The following is a 22,594-nucleotide window of genomic DNA, read 5'->3' on the forward strand; positions in this document are numbered from 1 at the left end:
GGCCGTGCGTATGGCAGAACTAGAGGGTAGATTTAGCCATATATAAATAGCCATATTTGTAATATTATTTGTGCATATTTTTGTAAGTTTGGCCGTATGCAGAACTACAGTACATAATAAAATGTGCATATATATATATATATATATATATATGTGGCTCATCAAATTCCAGATTTGGCCATGTAAGGAAGTGCTATAAGAGAAACGGAATGTGTAAATTCCACGGTTTAATGTGCAAGATTGTAAGCACAAGGTGTTTGTGTTTAATTTGAGATTTTCGTCAGCACCAGAAAGAAATAATCAAGCTAACTAGGAAAAAGTGTGTACTGTGCAGTGAGCTTAGAGAAGTTTGAATCAATAAACATATCGCGGACAATAATCCTTTCTCTCTACTCGGTACAAACAAAAGATTAAACTGTGGTTCACTACCTGGTAATTTAACTCCAAAATCATGCTAAAGATGATTAATCCACTTTAACTTTTAAGTTTACTAGTAGAGGCAGCAGTGTTTTAGCTTCATTATTCCATCTTAAACGCGCACAACAGAAATTACCGCATCATATCCATAGGATTTTTGCTTCCAGTTCGGATGGCATTCACAGTTTTAATTAAACGGAGCAGTCTTATTAAATTACAAATTCACACAAGAATTTTGCCGAATGGAAAAGAAGAAGAAAAGGATAAAAAGGAAAACAAAACAACCATAACAGCATGCTGCATTCATTTCCACCAGCCACACTTCCTCATGTCATATGCAGCATCATTATAGTGAGCAACTGTGGACGAAGTTGGATCTAAGCATAAGCATCAGGATTTGCAAGGACAAAGGATTCAACAGCCTTGAACATTCCAGCAATTCCGTTCTTGGCGAACTGAATTTCTTCATCAGTGATTTCGACCCCAGGAAGGGTCTTGTACTCGGAAGACACCTTGTACACACATCCTCCATCGCTAGCAGACTCCACCGTAATGTGGTTGCTGGCCCATTCCACTTTCTTGCCAAGTTGACCACCTTCTATCAATGTAGATTTGTATTCCAAATTCTCTTTGTCTAGGATGTCAACGCGCTCCTTAGTATATTTGAAGGGCACAACTGCAAAATTGAACTCAAGATCAGTTCGCATTAATCAATGTTATTCGATACCAATTCAAAATGCTCATGAAGAGCCAATTGTAAAAATCTTATTAATGAAATGGCTTGTGACAGAGTATAGTATAATGTTTCTGGCTTACCATCCGTGAAGTTAGCTTGTTTGATGGTTCCAACTCCTCCATCCCCTTCAAGAATAGCGATACTCTCTATAACTTGTGGCATGAGCTTAGGACCTAAGTTGTGTCCATCAATGATGCCAGCATTGAACAACTTGGTTGCAGAAACTGGGGATGTGAACTCCACGGTAAAGCCAGAGAGAGCCATTTGTTTCTTTGGCTAGAGGACAGTTAAATGAGAATGAATATGGGAATGGTGAAATAAATGGCTTAGTTAAGTTGGTTTGCGAATTGCAAGTGAGTAGAGATGATACGAATGGTGCCTATTTATAGAGAAATTTGGGCTATAATATTACTTTTTGTAAGTTCAAAATAATTAGTTTTGTGATCATTCTTGATCGATAAATATAATCCATGATCTCTGGACTTCAAAGCAACTAGTGTTGAATATTCATTAAATAATATTATTTCATGCTTCACATGTATGGTATCATCGGAATCATGCTTTGATACTATATGCTATATATTCCGAATTGAATGATTTCACAGTCGAATGACTTGGTCAGTAGTTTACATTAACATAACTTATATATATATGCCTATTTCTATCCAATATGCATTACAGAGAAATTCTTAGACTGGTGTTTCATAAGATTATTCATCGGATCTTCCATTTTTCAGAAATCAAAATGATCTTTTAATTTATAAATAAGCATAAGCATATTCAAGTTTTTTAAATAGTTTTACAACTAGATCGATGATGGCGTACGTATATACTAATATACTATAAACATGCATGACTCATGACAAATTGACAATTGATTATTTAAGGTAATCTCATGCGATTCCGTTATTTAAAATCCACTTACTAAAATAGTTACAGACTAATTCTTAGTCCATATTTTGTAAGTTATCAGATCTATCGTATCTCGCTTCCAGCTAACAGCTTGAATGTTTGGCCACAACTGTATGTGCCATGCAGTATTATTCTAGAAACGAGCTACGAATCTGCCAACTCAAACAACTAGTAGGCAGTGGACGAGGGAAATCGAGGACAGGGGATCCATATGGGCCAAGTAAGATAGCAAACACACTTGGTAAGCAACTTGATCTTTATGGAAAAACATGCATACTGATGATGCTAGTTAGGGTATGTGTGCGCGGAGATTGAAGCAATGAAGGAGCTTCTATATACTCCGCAAATAGATGTTTAATTAGCCATGCTACGGCAAAATGTAAACACATATCACAGTACAATCCTGCAATCGAGGGTGATAAAGGTGAGTGGTGAGCACCTAAAAGCAAATGGCAGATTGACAGAGGAAGCGATCTGATCAGACAGTTTAAAGAAAAGGAGCACAAAGAAGGCAACATTCAACGTGAATGTAATTCCTTACCACGCAACACTCACAGAAATAGTAAACAGAAAACGTTGCCTTACCATTGAGGCATTGAGACTGTTCTGCTGAGTGATTCAACTAGGGGTGGAACTCGGGCGGGTTGGGTCAGGTTGAAGCCTAATCCGAGCCAAACCTGAGTTTCAAATGTTTCAACCTAAGTCCGGGACCAAGTCCTAGTTGGTCTTTAAATTTTCAATCCAAGCCCAACTCAGATTAGTCGGGTTGGGCAAATTTCTCTGGTTTCAATGTTAAACAGTGAAGAACTCAATACATTTTCATTGTTAAATAAATAAATTAAAAGATAAATAACACTGAAATTCAATATTCTAACTAAATCAAAGGGATTTGATTATTTGAAAGAGAAACTAACATGATTGATTCAATTATTCTCTCTAAACTTAATATTCTCAACCTTATTTTTCACAAGAATAAATCCTTATAAAGAAACAATATAACGTAATAGAAGGAATGAAATATATAATACATATATATTGAGAAACAGGCTCGGGTTTTTCGGTTATTTGATATTCTAACCTGAACCTAACCCAAAATTGAGTCGGGTTTTGATTTTATAAGACCAAGCCCAGACCATGGAAATGTTAGCCCAAAACCAACAAAAATTGGGTCTTAACCCATCGGGTTTTGACTAATCCGACCCAAGTTCCACCCTAGATTCAAGTGCGTTGTCTTACTTTTTCAGTTATTTCTTGCATAATTCAGAAACCTGTTTTTTCTATTGAATAAAAAAGGCCAAGATGTGTGGGGTTAAATTTAGCCCAAATTCAGTAGCAAAACTCTACAGCCCCACCAAAATTATTTGGGCCAAGTATGGTCGTGCTCAAGAGAACCAATTACTCCGCGGTAATACCGTATAGTCGTAGACCATTTCTGACTTCCAAGTCCAGACTCCAGAGTCATAACCCATTACATTTATGATTTATCGAATCCGATCCCCACAAAAACGTCCAATTATGTTAGATGAAACAATCTCTACACTATTAGATTGCCAACATAGATTCGAACAATGTATTTTTAATCTTCAAGTAATTGGGCTGAGAGCCCAATTTTCCCAAATATTTTCACTTTAAGTCCAGTTCAATTTTAATTTCGCCCGATAAGTCTAATGCAAATTTAAATTTAAATTTTCATATGAAAAAATAATTATGTAAATTTATATTTTCATATGCAAATTTAAATTTACATAGGACTTATGGCAAAATTAAAATTGAAAATGTGTTCTTAAGCTGAAATTATAAAAAAAAAATGATGATGTCGGTCCAATTTAAGACTTATGGCAAAATGAAAAATCAAAGTAGACTTATTGCAAAATTATTATTGGGTTTTGTCCTTGGGCCATAATCTCTGTTTAATCTTCCTATTTTCATTTTTTTAGTAACACCTCCCTACATATTTATAAACACCTGAGTTTCGATAATTTGGGATTGTATAAATTCACGGGATTAAGATTTTTCAAGTCTCTCATATGATTTTTTCAAACAAATTCGCATGATTAGTACTATTTCACAAGAACAGCTGCGTAGCACGGGTCGCCATACTAGTATCCAATCAACGCACCAGTTACAAATCATTCAATTTGATCAAATTTTGAACAAATATGATCAATCCCAACCCCTTTCTTTTTACTCTTTCGCTTCAAATCTTCTATGATAAATAAGCCCCAAGATATCATCACCAGCCCAAAGGGGTTATCGAATAAAGATTGGCTTACACGAAACTTGGCCCAAACGCTTTAGTCATCATCAGGTCAGGTTCTTAACGGGCCACGTAGTTCCATCATTCTTTGAAGACATGCGCAATGCGCTTTCACAAATCCATTTTTGGTGCACAAATGAATTGCGTCATTTGTTACCCGCCCACCCACACTTGCGTACAAAACCATAATCGTGTACAAAACAAAACCATAGACATCACCTCTCAAAGAGATCCATCATACCCTTCATATATTCATGTGCTTATTAACAACAACAACAGCCAAGCGTGTCACAATGAGCAACATACAATTTATCAAGTTTGAATTGGGAGCTACAAAACATATATATGGTACCATACTATCAACCAGCCATCGAGTGGGTGAAGTACGTACATGTGAGACTATTACCGCATTACCGTTTGGTTCAACACGTGATTTTCATCCACCACCTTAATTCTCATATATATAAACCACACTACGTACACAGCCTCTATTCATCAACTCATCTTTGTTTGTTTCTATCTTTCTTTGTATAAACAACATTGAGATCAATCTCACTGCTTTATCAATTAACGGAGAAAAAATGGTGAGTATTGATGAAATCCGTAGGGCTCAAAGAGCTGATGGTCCAGCCACAGTGATGGCAATTGGAACAGCTACTCCACCAAATTGTGTTGATCAAAGTACTTATGCTGATTACTACTTTAGGATCACTAAGAGTGAGCACAAAACAGAACTTAAAGAGAAGTTCAAGCGCATGTGTAAGAATCTTTTTGCCTGTATTTTCTTGTTCTTGTTTATTGTTGCTGAGTTGCATGAATAGTATAGTCAGCCCTTTAAATTAAAACACCATATCCATGGTTCCAATTTTGGAAGTGAACTTGATTCCAAGCATAGCAAAAAAATGAAAGAATTTACGCGCAGACCCTCCCAACAGTACATGCAAGCTTGATGTATTAATACAGATTATATAGTTTAATTTAACATTTCAGTTAACAATACTAGGTAATTAATTAAAATTCTTTCCATGGTACTGTGTTGTAAATTGCAGGTGAAAAATCAATGATCAAGAGGCGTTACATGTACTTGACGGAAGACATTCTAAAGGAAAGTCCTAATTTGTGCGCTTTTCAAGCACCCTCATTGGATGCTCGGCAAGACATAGTTGTGGTAGAGGTGCCAAAACTAGGCAAAGAAGCTGCAACAAGGGCTATCAAGGAATGGGGACAACCAAAATCCAAGATTACACACCTTGTCTTTTGCACCACTAGTGGTGTTGACATGCCTGGAGCAGACTACCAGCTCACCAAACTCCTTGGCCTCCGCCCATCAGTCAAGCGCTTCATGATGTACCAACAAGGTTGCTTTGCAGGTGGTACGGTTCTTCGCCTTGCAAAAGACCTTGCTGAGAACAACAGAGGTGCACGCGTACTAGTTGTTTGCTCTGAGATCACAGCTGTTACCTTCCGAGGCCCAAGTGACAGCCATCTTGATAGTCTTGTAGGCCAAGCACTCTTTGGTGATGGTGCAGCCGCAATGATAATTGGAGCTGACCCTATCATTGGAGTCGAAAAACCATTGTTCGAGTTGGTGTCAGCTGCCCAAACCCTTCTCCCAAATAGCGAAGGTGCTATTGATGGACACCTCAGAGAGGAGGGTTTAACTTTTCACCTCCTGAAGGATGTGCCTGGGCTCATTTCAAAGCATATTGAAAAGAGCCTTGAAGAGGCATTTGCACCTCTAGGCATTTCCGATTGGAACTCACTGTTTTGGATTGCTCACCCTGGTGGGCCAGCAATCCTAGACCAGGTCGAGGATAAACTAAACCTTGAACCTAAAAAGTTGTGTGCAACCAGGCAAGTGTTGAGTGAATATGGTAACATGTCGAGCGCATGTGTAATTTTCATAATGGATGAGATGAGAAAGAAATCAGTCCAAGAAGGATTCAAGACTACGGGGGAGGGACTAGAATGGGGCGTTCTCTTCGGATTTGGTCCAGGTCTAACGGTCGAGACTGTGGTGCTCCATAGTGTACTTACATGAGATTGGTTCAGAGCTGGCTTGTTCTAGTTTCTGAATTTTTTCTAAAGGTGATTGCCAAATTACCAATTATATATATATAGGTGGGAAGGATTGTATTTCCATTTAGATGTGTGGATTTTGTAAGGACTGAAACTTGTTACACTCTTTACTAATATGTAAGCTTGAAGAAAAATGATTGTGGGGAGCGAGACCTTTGTATGTAACTATGTATCCATTTATTTCGACAAATGGTACTTTCAATTCCTATTGTAACCATCCCTATTGTTATAAACTTATATCTTCTTAAACTACTCATAGCCAGAAATAAGGCTATTGTTTTTGTTTAATTTCTTTGCACCCAGATCTTGTAGAACTAGCGCTGTTATTCCATTATCTCAGGTTCAATTTAATGCTCGATTCTGCTTAAAGGGTTACTCATGTTGTTCAATTCCTAAGGCGCTTAGAGCATCATCAACGCACTGCTAATTAAAAATCGGTTCTAATGTGACACGTAGCAATTTTTTTTTGCAATTTGGGTCACAACGCGCTGGTAAAACCACATTTCATTCCATCCCAGCAATTGTTAAATTCACAATCAAAATACTCACAATTATAATAGCGGGACAACTTTTTGGTCAAGTTTTCTCGTTTCACTATTTTCGCTATGGGCACCTCCCATTTTGTGTTGGGCAGACCCAAAAAAAAAACATTTTATTATAAAATTGCCATTGACCTAAAAATCACAATTTGTATTGGGCACCCCCAACTAAATCAATGTAACCAGTTGCCGACCTGTTTGGATATTAAAGTTCCAAAAAACCAAATGAATTTTGCCAAGTTTTTGTCCCAAACGATGTGGCCACATCGAGAAATTTACTCCCAAACGATCTGATGGGATTATTCCAGAGCCAAAATTCCAGCTGAATCAATTTTTTGGTCTCAAACAATCTCACCTCATCGGGAAAGTCAGTTCCAAACCTGTATGGATCTATGAGTTGGTTACGGGACCGGCTGTAGCCCCTTACTTTGCTCAAAACCCAAAAGTACGGTGGTAACTGTTCAAAAAAAAAAAAAAAAAAAAAGAGTAGTGAGAATTAGTGTTAGTAGCCCCCCCTATTGTTGAATCCTGCATCCGCCCCTGTTCCAAACGACCTGGATATATCGTTCTAGAGCCAAAATTCCAGCAGGTTTGTTTCAAATGACATGTCCATATTGATCAACATTTGTTACAAACGACCTGGACATATCGATTATCCTTTGTTCCAAACGACCCACCCACACCGCTAGAATAATTCCCGTGTTCATCTATTTGTGCCTAATATTGGGTTAATGGACTCAAAATTCAACACAGTTTACGCTAATTAAAAATTACAAATTGTGAGATTGATTAAAACTTTATAAATTCAATTAACAATATTTAATTGAACAATATAATCGATTAAAATTGATGAATTATTGACCAAATTACATCGACTCAATGTATATCTTAGTAAGTTTAGGGTTTTGATATATGTATTCAACACAGTTTACGCTAATTGAACATTACAAATTGTGAAATTGATTAAAATTTTATAAATTCAATTAACAATACTTAATTGAACAATAATCGATTAAAACGGATGAATTATCGACCAAATTACATCAACTCAGTGTATATCTCAGTACGTTTAGGGTTTTGACATATGTCTTATAAGTTTATAACATATCAACACAACCAATCAAGATAAAAAAATCGTAATTTTATTTGAAAAATTAAAATCATAACAAGTCTTGCATGTGGACTTGTCAATTATGAGATGGATCGGCACGAAATACATGTATGACCAACTTAGGGTTTACATAAACAAATTGATTGAGAATAATTGTAATCAAAGCAAATCTAATCTAATATTATTTTTTTAAAATCTAAACTTGTTATTTTCCATTTTATCATTAAAAACTACTTGCACCAGATTTAGGGTTTAGGGTTTATGAAGAAGTGTTTTCGTACGAAAAATTCGTATCCAAATCAAAATTTTGAACATATTTCATAGAATAACTATATTCAAATAAAAAATATTTAAATCATAATAATTTTGAATTTTCTAAAATTATTTGAAAATTTGCACAAATATCAATTCATTTGTTTAAAAGTATAAAATTTTCAAGTATATCTCTGGAACGATGTGATGGGGTCGTTTGGACTTACTGTCTCTCGATATGGTCACATCGTTTGGAACTAAAGCCCATCGATGTGGTGAGATCGTTTGGTGCTGAAGTCCCTCGATGTGAGGAGATCGTTTGCGACTAAAAAAATGATGTTGCTGGAATTTTAGTTCTGGAACAATATGGTCAGGTTGTTTAGAAGTGAATTCTCCGATGTGGTGAGATCGTTCGAGACAAAAAAATTGATGCTACTGAAATTTTAGCTCTGGAACGATCCCATCAAATCATTGGGCAGTGGATTTCTCGATGTGGCCACATCGTTTGGGACAATTTTTATTATTTTTTTTTTGGTAGGTAAGCGAGGTTTTTAGAGAGGTCCCCTACCCCTTTTCATAAAAAAGAAACAATACTCGTCATAAGCTTGTTACAATCTCACATATTCTATGCCTATAGCATCCTCGTATACAATTTTCCTAATGTCCTCAGAAAATGAACTAGGGATAATATCGACATTACACACATTTGGGACATTATCGGCTAAGGCATCAGCTAATTTATTTGCTTCTCTATACCCATGCTGTATAGTAAACATTTCCAAATGCCCAATCAAAAGAGTAATATTCGTGATCAGCTTTCTTGCTTGCCACGGGTATTTTCCTGTGCTCCTGGGTTTCATGAATGAGATTACATTTGTGGAGTCAGTTCGTGCTTCTATTCTCCTTATGCCTTGGCTTGTTGCCATTTCCAGTCCCTTCTCCACGCCTTGCAGTTCAATTAAAGCAATGGTTCCATACTCAGACTTCCCTCTTCTTGCCGCATTCACTTCTCGATCCCTTTGTTCTAATCATTGCAGCCCAACCTCCCACATCTCCTTGAAGTGTCCCATTCGTATTCAAGACATGCGTGTTATCTTCTTCCCCTTGCTCCCATCTGCACTTTTTCTCCACTCGCACCTTCTCTGCAATATTCATATTCCAGACGCTGCTTATGTATTGCATCTCACTACCCGCTTCCATAGTGATTCTCAGTGATTGCAACTTAATCCTTGCATCATTAAAAATCATTGTCACGACCTGTTCTGCTGTGCTCTGTTTATTCTCGAAAATCCTGCTATTTCGCTCCCTCCAAATCCAATAGATCATGCCATTCCATACTAATTTTATTGCATTTTTTTTAACTCCCTTTCCTTTCGTTGTTTGTATAATCCGCTTCAGCTCTTCCCTCCATGTAGCTGCTCTTCCCCTGCTATATCCAATTCTTTGTAACAGCACAACCCATATGAATTGGCCGTACTAACACTCAAAAAACAAGTGTTGTTCAGTTTCTACCTCACGCCAGCATAAAATACAAATGTCTGAGTGTACCTTGCCCCATTCTCTGAGTTTGCTGAGAGTTTTTAATGCTCCTTGCAGAGCCATTCAACTGATAAAAGAATGTCTCAGGATCCTGTTTGAGTACCATACCAGTTGACTCCATTTTGGTTTTTCTTTGGTGTTTCTGACATGGTGATAAGTGTCCTTCATGCTATAATTCCCTTGCATCGAAACTGACCAAATCAACTTGTCTTCTCCTCCTGTTATTTCCACAACCTCCTCCATTTGCAACACTATGTCAGCCAAGTGTCTCTTAATATTATGTGGGATCACCCGCTCGCCATTCTCTATGACTTGTGAAACTTTCGATTTTAGATTACAAGTGGAGTTGTAAAGTAACACTTGTGGAAAAAACTTCCTCAGAATTCCTGCTGGATGCCAAGGGTCGAGCCAAAATCTTGTATTTTGCCCATCACCAATTTGATGCACCACAATCATCTTTCCTTCTTTCCTGTTGTTTAGTATTCCCCTCCAACTCCATGAACAATTCCTTGGTACAGCCATATGCCAGAAATCCTTCCTCTTGATAAGATTTTTCTGTACCCATTGAACCCATAGCGTTTTCTTGTTACTAACAACATTCCAGAGATGTCTTAGGTTCGCTGCTTCATTAACTGATGCTATGTCTCTTACTCCCAATCCACCTTCTTCATAAGGGTAACAGACCCTCTCCCAAGATATCAAAGCATGAGATGTAACACAGTCAGGTCCAGTCCACAGAAAGTTCCTACACAGTCTATTGATCTTCTCAATGATATGATACTTTTCGGAAGCATAAAACATGATGCCCAATACATGCTAACATTATTCAAAACTGCCTTAATCAGCTGTAATCTTTTGACATAAGATAATGATTTACCTTTCCATGACTGAATTCTGATAGCCACTTTAGACAGCAGAGGGGCACAATCAGTTGTTGTTAGTCTTGTTGTTATAAGGGGCAGTCCAAGATACTTCACAGGAAGATTGCCTTTCGAAAACTGAATGATACTTTGGATGTCCTCACATGTATTGTCCTCCAGACCTGCAAAGAAAAAAGAGCTCTTTTCTATATTCACTTCCAATCTAGTACACTTCTTAAAGTTCTCCAGAGTACTTCTCAAAGATCCTGTTGTTCCAATATCCCCATGCATGAATGCTATAAGATCGTCCGCAAAAGATAGATGGGTGATGACCGGATTGTGACATCTGTAGTGAAGCTTGAATGATCCATCTCGCACATTTTGCATCATTAGTTCATGGAACAAGTCCATTACTAGCACAAATAGATATGGGGACATGGGGTCTCCCTGCCTGATACCTCTCTTACTCTTGAAATAGCCATAAGGAGCTCCTTTTATCATTATGGAGAAGATTGGAGGTTTCAATGCATAGCTTGATCCAAGCAATGAATTTAGCTAGTACTCCAATTCTTTGTAGAGAAAATAAAACTGCTTCCCATCTGAGAGTCATATGCTTCCTTAGGTCAATTTTTGTCGCACATCTTGCATTGGTGGTCCTCCCTTTCTGTGGTAATTATGCAGAAGTTCATGTGATAAGAGAATGTTATCCTGAATGTTTCTTCTGGGAATGAAGGCTGATTGATCATCTGCAACTACAATAGGCATGAACTCTTTCATCCTATTTGTTAGTATCTTTGTAATACACTTATATATGACACCACAACAAGCAATGTGTCTGTAATCTCCTAATGATGTTGGTCTTTCATTTTTTGGTATTAAAGTAATACATGTAGAGTTAACTTCTTGCAGCATCCTACCAGATATAAAGAAATTTCTAATAGCTTTAATGAAGTCCTCACCAATGATTTTCCAAGTTGCCTTGTAGAACAGAGCTGAATATTCATCGCTTTCCGGAGCTTTATCACTGCATATGTTCGATAGCGCCTGTATGATTTCATTTTTGAGATATCAGCACTGAGTGACCTTTTCATTTGATCCGATATGTGTGACTTTGGTGGCAATTCATTGAACACAGAAAAATCTAGGCATGGCAGCTAATCCGGAGCATAAAGGGCCTTATAGAAATTTGCACATTCTGCTCCAATTTCATTAATATCATCAATCAAATTCCCATTCCTATCTGCTATGCAAGTTATTCTATTCGTTACTCTCCTTGCTTGAACAGTTCTGAAAAAGTAGCTTGTGTTATTGTCTCCCAGCACTATTGTCTGATCTCTTGATTTCTGGCGATGAAAATTCTTTTCTGATTTTGTTGCTTGGACATAGTGTGCAAAAGCCCTTTTTTCCGATCTGATGATATTAGCATTGAGTGGGTCAGTTTGTAATGTTGTTTGCAGAACATCCAGTTCTCGCTTAGTTTCCACAACCCTTGTGTTGACATTTCCAACCTTCTCTTTATTCCAGTCTATCAGAGCTGCTTTCACATGTTTGAGTTTCTTCATGAAGATATACATCGCATTCCCCACTACTGTCTCTGCCCATGCTTTTTCTACAACTTGCATAAAGCCCTCTTCCTTGACCCAAAAGTTAAAGAACTTGAACCCCTTTCGCTTCTGATTTCTCTACTTGACTGAATACACTACCATGGCAGAGTGATCTGATGTTGCTCCTGGGTTTTGAAACTCAGCCTCATAATCACCAAACTCCCGAATCCATTCATCATTTCCCATAACTCTATCCAACTTACTGCATATTCTATTTCCTTGTTGTCTATTAGACCAAGTCATAAAGTTCCCTCTGTACTTTATATCAACCAAACTTGCACTTATAACACAGTTTAACAAATCAACGAAATAATGGAAGGGCCTCACATCAGTTCCTCCCACTCTCTCTTGAGAGTTCAAGATCGAGTTATAGTCTCTTAGCAGAATCCATGGCTTTTTAATGGTACATGATTGATCAATGATCTTGCTCCACAAGCTTCTTCTCCTTATATTGTCAGTGCTGGCATATATGATTGTAACTACGAACTCCTTACCAGTGATAGTAATTACCTCCATGGTAATGCATTGCTCATCTACTTGCACATTTGACACCGTACACCTTGTAGGATCCCAGTAGACCCAAATCCTCCCAAGTTCGCTGAACAAGTAATTATTTACACTCTGCCATTGATAGCAACATTTATTAACAATCCCCCCCCATCCATCTTATTTTGCTTCACCCTCGTTTCAATCAAACCCATAAGACTTAGTTCATATTTGCGAATCAAATCCTTAACTTCCACTTACTTAAACGCTTGGTTGAAGCCTCGTATATTCCAGCAGCCTAAATTTATCATTTAAAGGGGTGGGTATGTGTTAAGGAACCACCTTTGGTACCCTCTTTTACTGACATCTTTGCTGCAGAAGTTGTGCCTTTGTTTCCATCAGTTTTTTTCCCCGTGTTAGTTTCATTTTCAGTTGCTGCACTTCTTTCATTTGCTTATGAGTTCTTTATGAGTTGCGTGAATCGGTTGCCATCCTGCTGCAGCCTTTGTAATCGATTATGAACATTCTCTGCCATGTATGCCTTGCTCTTGTGCTCCGTAGTTCCACTAACACTTTCGCTTCCTTTTGCTTCAGTGAGTTTTCCCTTTGCTCTGCAAGAATGCTTTCGACTTGGTGACTCCCACCCTTCATCATCCACTGTTACTACTTCCTGCACTTCTTGCCCTCTACTAGTTTCTGCTTTCATATTTTATTTTTGTTTACCCATGCCCTCGACTGCCTTGCTTGCATCCTCAACATTTTCTTTCTTTATCGTGACTTCTGACTCGTTATCTATCATATCGTCTGACATGTTCTTCAATGCAGCTTCTGACATGCTCTTATGTTCTGTGCTGCCCATTTCCGCAGTTTTTCTTCCTGTGTTTTGCCCCTCACTTTTTTTTTTTTTTTCAGCCACACTCGTTTTGTGGCCACCTCTGTCTGTGGCTTCTTTGGGCAGCTATGGTCCGTGTGTCCAAACACCTTGCACATGCTGCAGCATGGAGGTTTCCAATTGTACTCGAACGCAACCTTGTATACTCTCCTCTGATCAAGTACCACTGGGATGTCCTCTAGATACGAACAGTCTGTGTCAATTTCTATGCACACCCTTGCATACGCAGTTCTCGTCATGTTCTCTGTAAGACGATCAGTGAACATTGGGACCCTAATGGCACTCCCCACTTGGCTGAATCCATTCTTATTCCACATCTCCATAGGCAAACCTTTGACAATCACCCATATTGGGATTGTTTTTAACTCTCTCGTTTCAACTTCGACAAAAATCTTCCAAGGCCTTACCACAAACAACTTACTTGCAATGTGGAACGATCAAAGATCCAACACTGATTTGCGATCGTCTTCCTTCTCAAATTGGAACGTATATATTGTGTCCCCATATGGCTTCATTTCAAAGTTCTTTAGTCTCCATGCTCTGCTAACAATCTCCTTAACATAATTATAGTTTAGTCTCTTCCCCACAAATGAGCCAACGACCAAATTCTCGAATTTTTTATTAAATGCCGAAAATTGTGAGCTTTTGACGTGAATTACTGGTTTTCCATTGACTATTGTAGGTGGTACATAGCTCAACTCTTCCTTTCCAGCAGCCCCTTTTCCTATCACTTCAGCCCATGTACTTTTGCTTGCGGCTTCCTTACTCTACATTTTATCCTCTGTCCCAACATCCTCTGCTGTGATATTCTCACTCACCGGTTGCTCTGCCAAACTCTTTCCCTGTATTGTATCCCTTTCTGATGTGTTCTCCTCTCCTTCTCTGTTCAGGATATTTTCAAGTGTTTCTTCTTTTATCTTTCTCCCTTTCAAGCCACTGTCATCTGACACTTCCTCTTCCAAAGCTTTTACCTTTGTTCTAGTCAGTTCCGAACCCATCCGTTCGACTTGTTTGGTTTCCCCATCACTCCCCTCGGTAGCTACTCGCTTAAATATGAAATCTCCATCTTCCCTGACTCCATCGATTCTTGCTACCCCTCGTACTTCTCCTTCCTTGTTAACTGAACAATTCGCATCTCTGTGCTCTCCAGAATCTTGGACTTCTTTAAGCGCATCCAACGCGGTTTCGGGCCTCTCTCAGTAATGATTCTTTTTTGTTTGAGTTGGAGTGAGCCTCTCCAGTGACTCTTCATGCACACTACGTGCTTTCAAGTTCACTCCATACTCCTCCAGTATTTTTTTCCTGTACCTCTCAACAGACCACTCACCATACTTTGCTCTCATCTCCTTCTCAAAGTTGTCCACCTCGAGATCGGAGTCATTTGATGAGTTTTCCTCAGCACTCCCAGTTGATGTGTTAGGTTTCACGGCTGCTAGAACCCTAATCTTTTTTGGTTTTTACATGTTTTCCTAATATTTTTTGTTAAATTACTCTATTACCCCTAAGGTTAAAAATCACCCCTTAAAGGTCACCATTAATAAATAACAAGCTTTTTTTCCACGCTTATCTCGGGGGGACAAAAACTTAGCAAAACTCATTTGGTTTTTTGGGACTTTCATATCCAAACAAAATCATATCCCTATCAAATCCAAAACAACCAATAAAGATTAAGACAAATCTAAAACAACCAATAAAGATTAAGACAAATGTGAAGACATCCGTTTAACTTAAAAATACATCAAGATCCACAATTACATATATCAAATCTCATAATACATTAGACACCAAATACATTAAATCCAAAACAACAAATTTCCTATCTAAGATGTATCAGTAATGTGATATTGTCCACCAAAGGACTTGCACTGGGTCAAATTGTATGCATTCATGAACTCATCCCGTGCTTTCTCTGGAATCGCAGTCCCACCAAATTGAAGTTCCCTTTTAAGCAAGCGAATAGTTTCATCGATGATGGGGTGTTGCCAAAATTAAAATGAAAAACTACATTAGTATATGCATTTCCAAAAGACCGGAAAAAAAAAAAAAAAAAACTAAAGTTCGAATATTAACTCACCAGATTATGATATGGACAACTCTGTAGGGAGAAGTAAATAGGAAGATCATGGTTAATCATTCAAATATGAGTTTGCTTTTCGTATTGTGTGTACCCTACACTATATTTCCAGTCCAAAGTGTACTCGGATCATGGACCGGGTGTGGGACTAGCGGCGGATCAGTCTAGTGGCTATCCAAATAAACACTTTTGGATCATTCGGTCTTCTAATCCGTCATAGTTCAGAACATGTCCAGGGCCCATCCGGGTGGCCCAAGTTCATGGATCCAATCCGTTCGAATGATTTTGATCCAGTAACCCGATCCGCAGAGGCGAAAAATCCTAGTGCAATCCGATAAGATCTTGCATAAGGATATGAGGAAATCTTGGGGAATGATCATATTTTAGATAAGATCATACTAGGATTCATCATGGAAGGCAATCTCCGAAAATCCCTTTCTTGGCCGCCAAGACAGGGGATTACTATATATACATAGACTTCTGCAACCTCCAGAACTACGTTTTGAAGAGACTTGATCCCGGATTCCTCACTGAGTACGTAGGCAACCAAAACGTTGGTGTATTCTCTCTTCCTCAAAAATTCCAATCCCCATCTCTTTCGAGCTTTCAGAAGCACCATCACATCGGGAACGTCGGGTTAACTTTTTACCCCGACATTCTTTGGCGCCGTCTGTGGGGACTAAACCCACGACCACGTGGTCTTCCATTAAAGCGTGATATCCTCGGCCTTATTTTTCATACTTCCTTGTTACCATGACTGAACAAATTGCGATGAAGTAACACGAACGCCAATCGGCACATTCGCGACTTCATTTTAACATGGAGATGTTCTGTGCACCACCACGTAGGTGGGGGGCGGAAGTCGTCGTAGATCTTTCTCTCATAACGGAGGAAACAGACTATCTGAAATAGTTCCACACACTCTGGAACCACTAGGAATTCGGGAATCTAATCCCGATGTCCCTCGCCGCAACGCTGTGCGGAGCACAAGAGCTGCCAGAATACACGTCAGGGATGGTCCTACTGAACCCACACACAATGTTACTGTGCGACGTCCTGGAAGGGGACGGGGAGGCCAACATGGTAAGTGTGTACTGTACATTATATTTCTAGTCCAAAGTGTACTCAGATCATGGATCGGGTGCGGGACCAGCGGCGGATCAGTCCAGTGGCTATCCAAATAAACACTTTTGGATCATTCGGTCTTCTAATCCGTCATAGTTCAGAACAGGTCCAGGGCCCATCCGGGTGGCCCAAGTTCATAGATCAATGCAACGCTTAATGGAATGCCTGTATTGCGAAAGCATCACTCACATCCTGAACTTCGGCGTGAAGACTGAACCGTCGTACCAAACTCTTAATTGTTTCGCCTTTCTCCATATCGAGATTGAACAGTGTGCTCGGACTCTTATTCGTCTTCATATTATACTGAAAACGTTCAACAAACATATCATTGAGCTTGGTAAATGAATCAATTGAACGCGGAGCCAACTTGTTGAACCAGGATAGTGTGTATCCTTTCAACATTGCTGGAAAAATACGACTCATGAAATTCCCATAAGGTCATAGCTGCTTGGTAGCTCATGACGTGCTCGTTCAGACATCCATCCACGTCATCGTAAGTTGGAAGAGAGGGTTGTTTGAATGCCTCAGGATGAACACAGTCCCTAATGTCATTTACAAAGGGTGAAAATTTCGGACCTCGCACAGCCCTTTCTAAGAGTGGATCGTCTCGGATGGTTTGCCTGGTCACGGCTTGGTTAATAAATTCATTTACCCTTTGTTTATTCATATTCTCATAGCTGTCTTCATCTTGATTCTCTTCTCTCCAGATCTGTTCATCACGGGCTAAGATTTGATTGGAATTCGGTCGTTGCCGACGTTCAATTCTACCCCGCCTTCTGCTTGCCACTATGTTAGCAGGTAGTGGACTCTCATTCCGATTCGTTCGTTGGGATTCATATCTTGATCCGGACACCTCCATGGATGGTGGCGTTTCTGAACTGGAACTCAATGCAGCTGCTGGCATTCCAGATTGTTGTGACTGGTGTGTCTGAGGATTTGTTCCCAAACGATCCCAGACATTGTTTGACTGTGAATGAGGGGGGACCGGCATGAGAGGGTGGATTGTCCGGCTTTGGCTTGGATCTCTAATGCGACCATTATTGTGAATAAGGTTTTGGCCATTGTTAGGATCTTCGCGCTGTCTCGGGTCGGCTCTTTGCTTTTGCCTACGTTCTAACAGAGGGGACTTGACCGATTGGTGCTCCTCAGGGTCTCTGGGCCGTTTGCCTAGTTGATTTATCAAACTCTCGTTTTCTGCAACTATTCTTGTCAATATAGAGATAAGAGCTGGATCCGATTGGTATTGAGGGTTCCTGATGGAGGCGCGTGGATTACCATGTCGGCCTCCCCGGCCCCTTCCAGGACGTAACACAGTAGCATTGAGTGTGGGTTCAATATGACCATCTCTGACGTGTATTCTGGCAGCTCTTGTGCTCCGCACAGCGTTGCGACGAGGGACATCGGGATTAGATTCCCAAATTCCTAGTGGTTCCAGAGTGTGTGGAACTGTTTCAAATAGTCCATTTCCTCTGTTATGAGAGAAAGATCTACGACGACTCGACTGCCCCACCTCTGTGGTGGTGCCTGGAACAGTCTCCATGTTCTGTCGAGTCGCTATGTGCCGATTGGCAGCTTCTGTGTTACTCATCGCAATTTGTTCAGTCATGGTAACAAGGACGTATGAAAAATAAAGCCGAGGATATCACGCTTCAACGGAAGACCACGTGGTCGTGGGTTCGGTCCCCACAGACGGCGCCAAAGAATGTCGGGGCAAAAAGTTAACCCGACGTTCCCGATGTGATGGTGCTTCTGAAAGCTCGAAAGAGATGGGGATAGGGATTTTTGAAGAAGAGAGATTGCACCAACGTTCTAGTTGCCTACGTACCTAGTGAGGAATCCGGGATCAAGTCTCTTCAAAAAGTAGTTCTGGAGGCTGCAGAAGCCTCCGTATATATAGTAATCCCCTGCCTTGGCGGCCAAAAAAGGGATTTTCGGAGATTGCTTTCCATGATGAATCCTAGTATGATCTTATCTAAAATAGGATCATTCCCCAAGATTTCCTCATATCCTTATGCAAGATCTTATCGGATTGCACTAGGATTTTTCGCCTCTGTGGATCGGGTTACTGGATCAAAATCATCCGAACGGATTGGATCCATGAACTTGGGCCACCCGGATGGGCCCTAGACCTGTTCTAAACTATGACGGATTAGAAGACCGAATGATCCAAAATTGTTTATTTGGATAGCCACTGGACTGATCTGCCGCTGGTCCCATACCCGGTCCATGATCCGAGTACACTTTGGACTGGAAATATAATGTAGGGTACACACATTGCCCCCTCTTCAATAGAGGAGCAAACGAAGATGAAGGTGTGGTATGTTGAAGAAGAAAAATGATGGAAAAAACCAAAATGATATAATAAGGAAAGTGGAACGTGTAATGGGAAAAAATAAGAAGTATGTCATAGAGATGGACGAAAAAATGTAAGATAATCGAAATAAACAAAAGTGGGAAAAGTGAAGGGTATAAACGGAAATGACTGTCTTAGGTAAATAGTGAAAAAAAAATGACAAATCATAAAGTATGCTCCCAACTGACGCATAACCCTAGAAACATTGTAATGCTCCACAACATCAAGAAAACATATAAATCCCTTAAAAAAAGCTATTTCATCCACCGGGCGTGTGGCTCGGACATTATCATAGGGATGTATCCCCTGTCAAATAGCATATGATTGAGAAAATCAATCATTAACCACGTACTCCAATAATAAATTAATAAATATAATTATTTACAAACCCAAAATACTTACATCGGAATAAGTCAAATCATAAAGTATGTATCGCTCGAGTATAGTTCAATGCTTCTGTTGTGTTAGTATAGCTCAACTGAGTAACTGAGTGTTTATGAGTACACGACATGCTCAAGTTATAATTCAAGTTGGGGAATGGCCTGAACCTCGGGAAGTACTCATAGATCCATGCCTAGATTAATATAGACACCCAGTTAGCATTCTAATAGATACATAAAATTAACAATAAAAAGAAAAATGAAAATACTCATACATGTAGGAGAGTTAAATAGCCTAAAACTCCCTTCACCTTGGCACTTGTCGCAGTCCCAAAACTCCTGTACAAGTATGCCAGTAAGGCTGCACCCCACGTGTAATCTCTGATCTCGTTAAATTTCAAAAGCAGCCTCAGATAACAAACAGGAATTGCAGTTCCAGTAATGTCGGTGAAGGCGGTACATCCAAAGAAAAATAAGAGATAAACTCTCACAGCAAACTGCAACTCTTTCTGGGTTGACGCCTTCTTCACAACAACCCCATTTCCATCATGTAAATCTTGATCCGTTACCTTCCCAACAAACTGCTTCAACAAGAAATTCATCCTAACTCTGGAAGTGAACTTATTGGCTTTCATCTCCGCATCTATCTTGTCCATGGGTATGCCAAGACCTCTGTGGAGGAGTTTCTTTGTCTGTTCTAGACTCAAATCAGTGTCCCCAGTCACTACTTTGCCTCTGATCATAACTCCTAGGAGTTGGGAAACATCGTCCAACGTGATTGTCATCTCGTTTCACGGCATATGAAAGGTATTGGTCTCTAGATGCCACCTGTCTACAAACGCAAAGACCAACACAGGATCCTGATGCCTATATACACCGAATACTATAGCACATAAGACGGTCCTTTAAAGCTTCTCATGAAAATTTGAGCAGTCTGAACACTCTCCGACGATATCCCATTGTACCAACTTGGTTAGGTGCCCATTGCACTTCAACGCTCCTCCATCCGCCTAAAACAACAAAAATTCAATATTAATGTATGCACAAGGTTTCATAATAAAAAACTTAAATACTAATAGATACTATATGATATTACCTACCACTCCCAAACATCGTGAGCTACGTGCACCACATAGTCATACAAAAGATTTGACCCATAAGGGTCACCTCCATAATTTCTTCTCTGGAACTCCAAGTCATTCTTACACTTTCTCACAATAGCCGGTGGAGGTATAGGGGCTACCTCGACATCGTCCTCCTCCTCCTCCTCCTTACCTTCCTCTTCATCCTCCCCCTCATCTCCATCATCAACACCTTCTTCACCATCCTCTTCTTCACAATCCTCTTCTTCACCATCATCATCATCATCATCATTAGCTACAACTACACTCTTCCTACAATCTATATTTACATCTTCTTCATCTAAATCTACATCTTCATCTAAATCTATATTAAAATCACTATATGTATTACTATTGCTTACATCACTCGGAACACTTCCCTTTCTTCTATTTTTCTTTTATAACTATACACCACTTACAACTACATTGCTGGGGTCATCCGCTTTTCGATCCCCTCTATGGACTAATGCCGAGGTGTTATTTCCCCTTTATCTCTTTTTCTCAAACGCATCACCGCGAACCTGAACTACTATTACCCCCACCTAACAATTTCTTACCACCCGTGTAGAAAGTTTTCGCTACATTCTTCACATTCTTTGTTCGAGGCATTGCTACAGAATAAATAGGAAAAAAAAAAACAAGTATTAGTACATATAACAAAAGTTGAATCAAAACTAAATGAATATTAACAGCTCATGTTGCATTCTTGGATCATTTAGACATTAGACATCCAGCAGCCAGAATCCACAAAGATGAGCAAACAAGGCCATTGATCAGGTAAGGATATATGAAAAGGAAAAAGTTTAATGTGTATTAATTTTTCTCTTGTAGGGGTATGTATATATACTTCCTGGCGCCTAGTGTTTGTTAGGAATTGATCTTAAATTGATACTATGAGAGGAATTATTTCATCTATATTGTTCTCCTGTATATGTCTATATATACATGAAAATCTTGGGATACAAGCTACATAAATATGTAAATCAGCAAATTATGTTGCATAATGAATTATATTTCTCAAAAATCAAAACTAGAAACAAAACAAAACCAGTGTCCACGCAATAAGTACTATAAGAGATTTCGAATCGCTTCCATAAACAACAAGATACATTTGCATCATGAAAGCACGACTAAGACTCGGAGACCTTAGAAAAAGCAACGACGTCCAACTATAAAGCTTTCGAGAAAAAAACTTATTACTAAATCGAAAAAAGTGCAGCAAAATTAAACTTATTATAACGTCTCAAGATAAAGAACTTGGTATAACGTCCCGAGAAAAATAACAACTCAACTTAGCTCTCAAAATTAGTACAAGGTCATCGAAATTAGTACAGCCATATTATACTGTGGTATTTAAGGGTAAGGGTATGGGGCTAGATAACCTTTCATATCACAAATAAATGAAATAGGAAAGACACGTCATACAACTTGCAATGATCTATATACTACATTGACTAAGGTGATACGAATCCATACAAGTTCACAAACTGAGTAGAGACTAAAATCATGTTTGGTATACTAGTGATGATAAACAGTGCTTAGTACAACATTTTGAAAGGAGACGTGTTTTGTTATATTTTGAAAGGAAGATCACATGCATGTCTAATGAGAAGGAATGAGCAAGATTGAAAGGTATAATTGCTCATTCCTTCTCATTAGACATCAGGACTAGAGAGGATGTGAAATCTCCTCAATCTTGCTTGTAGACTTTGCTTCAACAGGTACATAATCTTTTCCCAATAATGCCGCACAAAGATATTAATAGAAACAAAACACAATCACATAGAGAGGCCTTCAAGCAATAGTTAAAATCATATGAACTTAAAAACATTTCTTAACAATGGTGATATTTCTTAA

At 39.1% G+C, this 22,594-nt stretch overlaps 3 protein-coding genes across 3 annotated transcripts; 1 reads left to right on the forward strand and 2 right to left on the reverse strand.

The window, feature by feature from the left end:
- Nucleotides 1–588: 588 nt before the first annotated feature.
- Nucleotides 589–1,505, reverse strand: LOC147500383 (major pollen allergen Bet v 1-D/H-like). Its single transcript, XM_086559330.1, has 2 exons — nucleotides 1,234–1,505; nucleotides 589–1,093 (listed from the first exon to the last, which is right to left on the reverse strand). The coding sequence occupies exons 1-2, from the start codon at nucleotides 1,415–1,417 to the stop codon at nucleotides 795–797; spliced, it is 483 nt and encodes a 160-aa protein (XP_086415456.1). The 5' UTR covers nucleotides 1,418–1,505; the 3' UTR covers nucleotides 589–794.
- A 3,294-nt stretch (nucleotides 1,506–4,799) lies between these two features.
- On the forward strand, nucleotides 4,800–6,650 carry LOC147500384 (chalcone synthase 2). Its single transcript, XM_086562039.1, has 2 exons — nucleotides 4,800–5,081; nucleotides 5,372–6,650. The coding sequence occupies exons 1-2, from the start codon at nucleotides 4,904–4,906 to the stop codon at nucleotides 6,361–6,363; spliced, it is 1,170 nt and encodes a 389-aa protein (XP_086418165.1). The 5' UTR covers nucleotides 4,800–4,903; the 3' UTR covers nucleotides 6,364–6,650.
- Nucleotides 6,651–9,281: 2,631 nt separating this feature from the next.
- Nucleotides 9,282–11,203, reverse strand: LOC147500385 (uncharacterized). Its single transcript, XM_086563639.1, has 3 exons — nucleotides 10,664–11,203; nucleotides 9,951–10,622; nucleotides 9,282–9,779 (listed from the first exon to the last, which is right to left on the reverse strand). The coding sequence occupies exons 1-3, from the start codon at nucleotides 11,201–11,203 to the stop codon at nucleotides 9,282–9,284; spliced, it is 1,710 nt and encodes a 569-aa protein (XP_086419765.1).
- Between the last annotated feature and the right edge of the window lie 11,391 nt (nucleotides 11,204–22,594).

The sequence above is a fragment of the Coptis chinensis genome, chromosome 5, assembly GCF_015680905.1.
Source record: "Coptis chinensis isolate HL-2020 chromosome 5, ASM1568090v1, whole genome shotgun sequence".
NCBI classification, from domain to species: Eukaryota; Viridiplantae; Streptophyta; class Magnoliopsida; order Ranunculales; family Ranunculaceae; genus Coptis; species Coptis chinensis.

Bases quoted from the DNA above. Each gene is read 5' to 3' on its own strand.
- LOC147500383 (XM_086559330.1), bottom strand. From the start codon at position 1,417: ATGGCTCTCTCTGGCTTTACCGTGGAGTTCACATCCCCAGTTTCTGCA. The intron at 1,094-1,233 runs GTAAGCCAGAAA...TCAATTTTGCAG, and splicing joins ACAAGCTAACTTCACGGATG to TTGTGCCCTTCAAATATACT.
- LOC147500385 (XM_086563639.1), bottom strand. From the start codon at position 11,203: ATGATAAAAGGAGCTCCTTATGGCTATTTCAAGAGTAAGAGAGGTATC. The intron at 10,623-10,663 runs GTTAGCATGTAT...GCTTCCGAAAAG, and splicing joins TTAAGGCAGTTTTGAATAAT to TATCATATCATTGAGAAGAT. The intron at 9,780-9,950 runs GTATGGTACTCA...TTTGAGTGTTAG, and splicing joins AACCAAAATGGAGTCAACTG to TACGGCCAATTCATATGGGT.
- LOC147500384 (XM_086562039.1), top strand. From the start codon at position 4,904: ATGGTGAGTATTGATGAAATCCGTAGGGCTCAAAGAGCTGATGGTCCA. The intron at 5,082-5,371 runs GTAAGAATCTTT...TGTAAATTGCAG, and splicing joins AGAGAAGTTCAAGCGCATGT to GTGAAAAATCAATGATCAAG.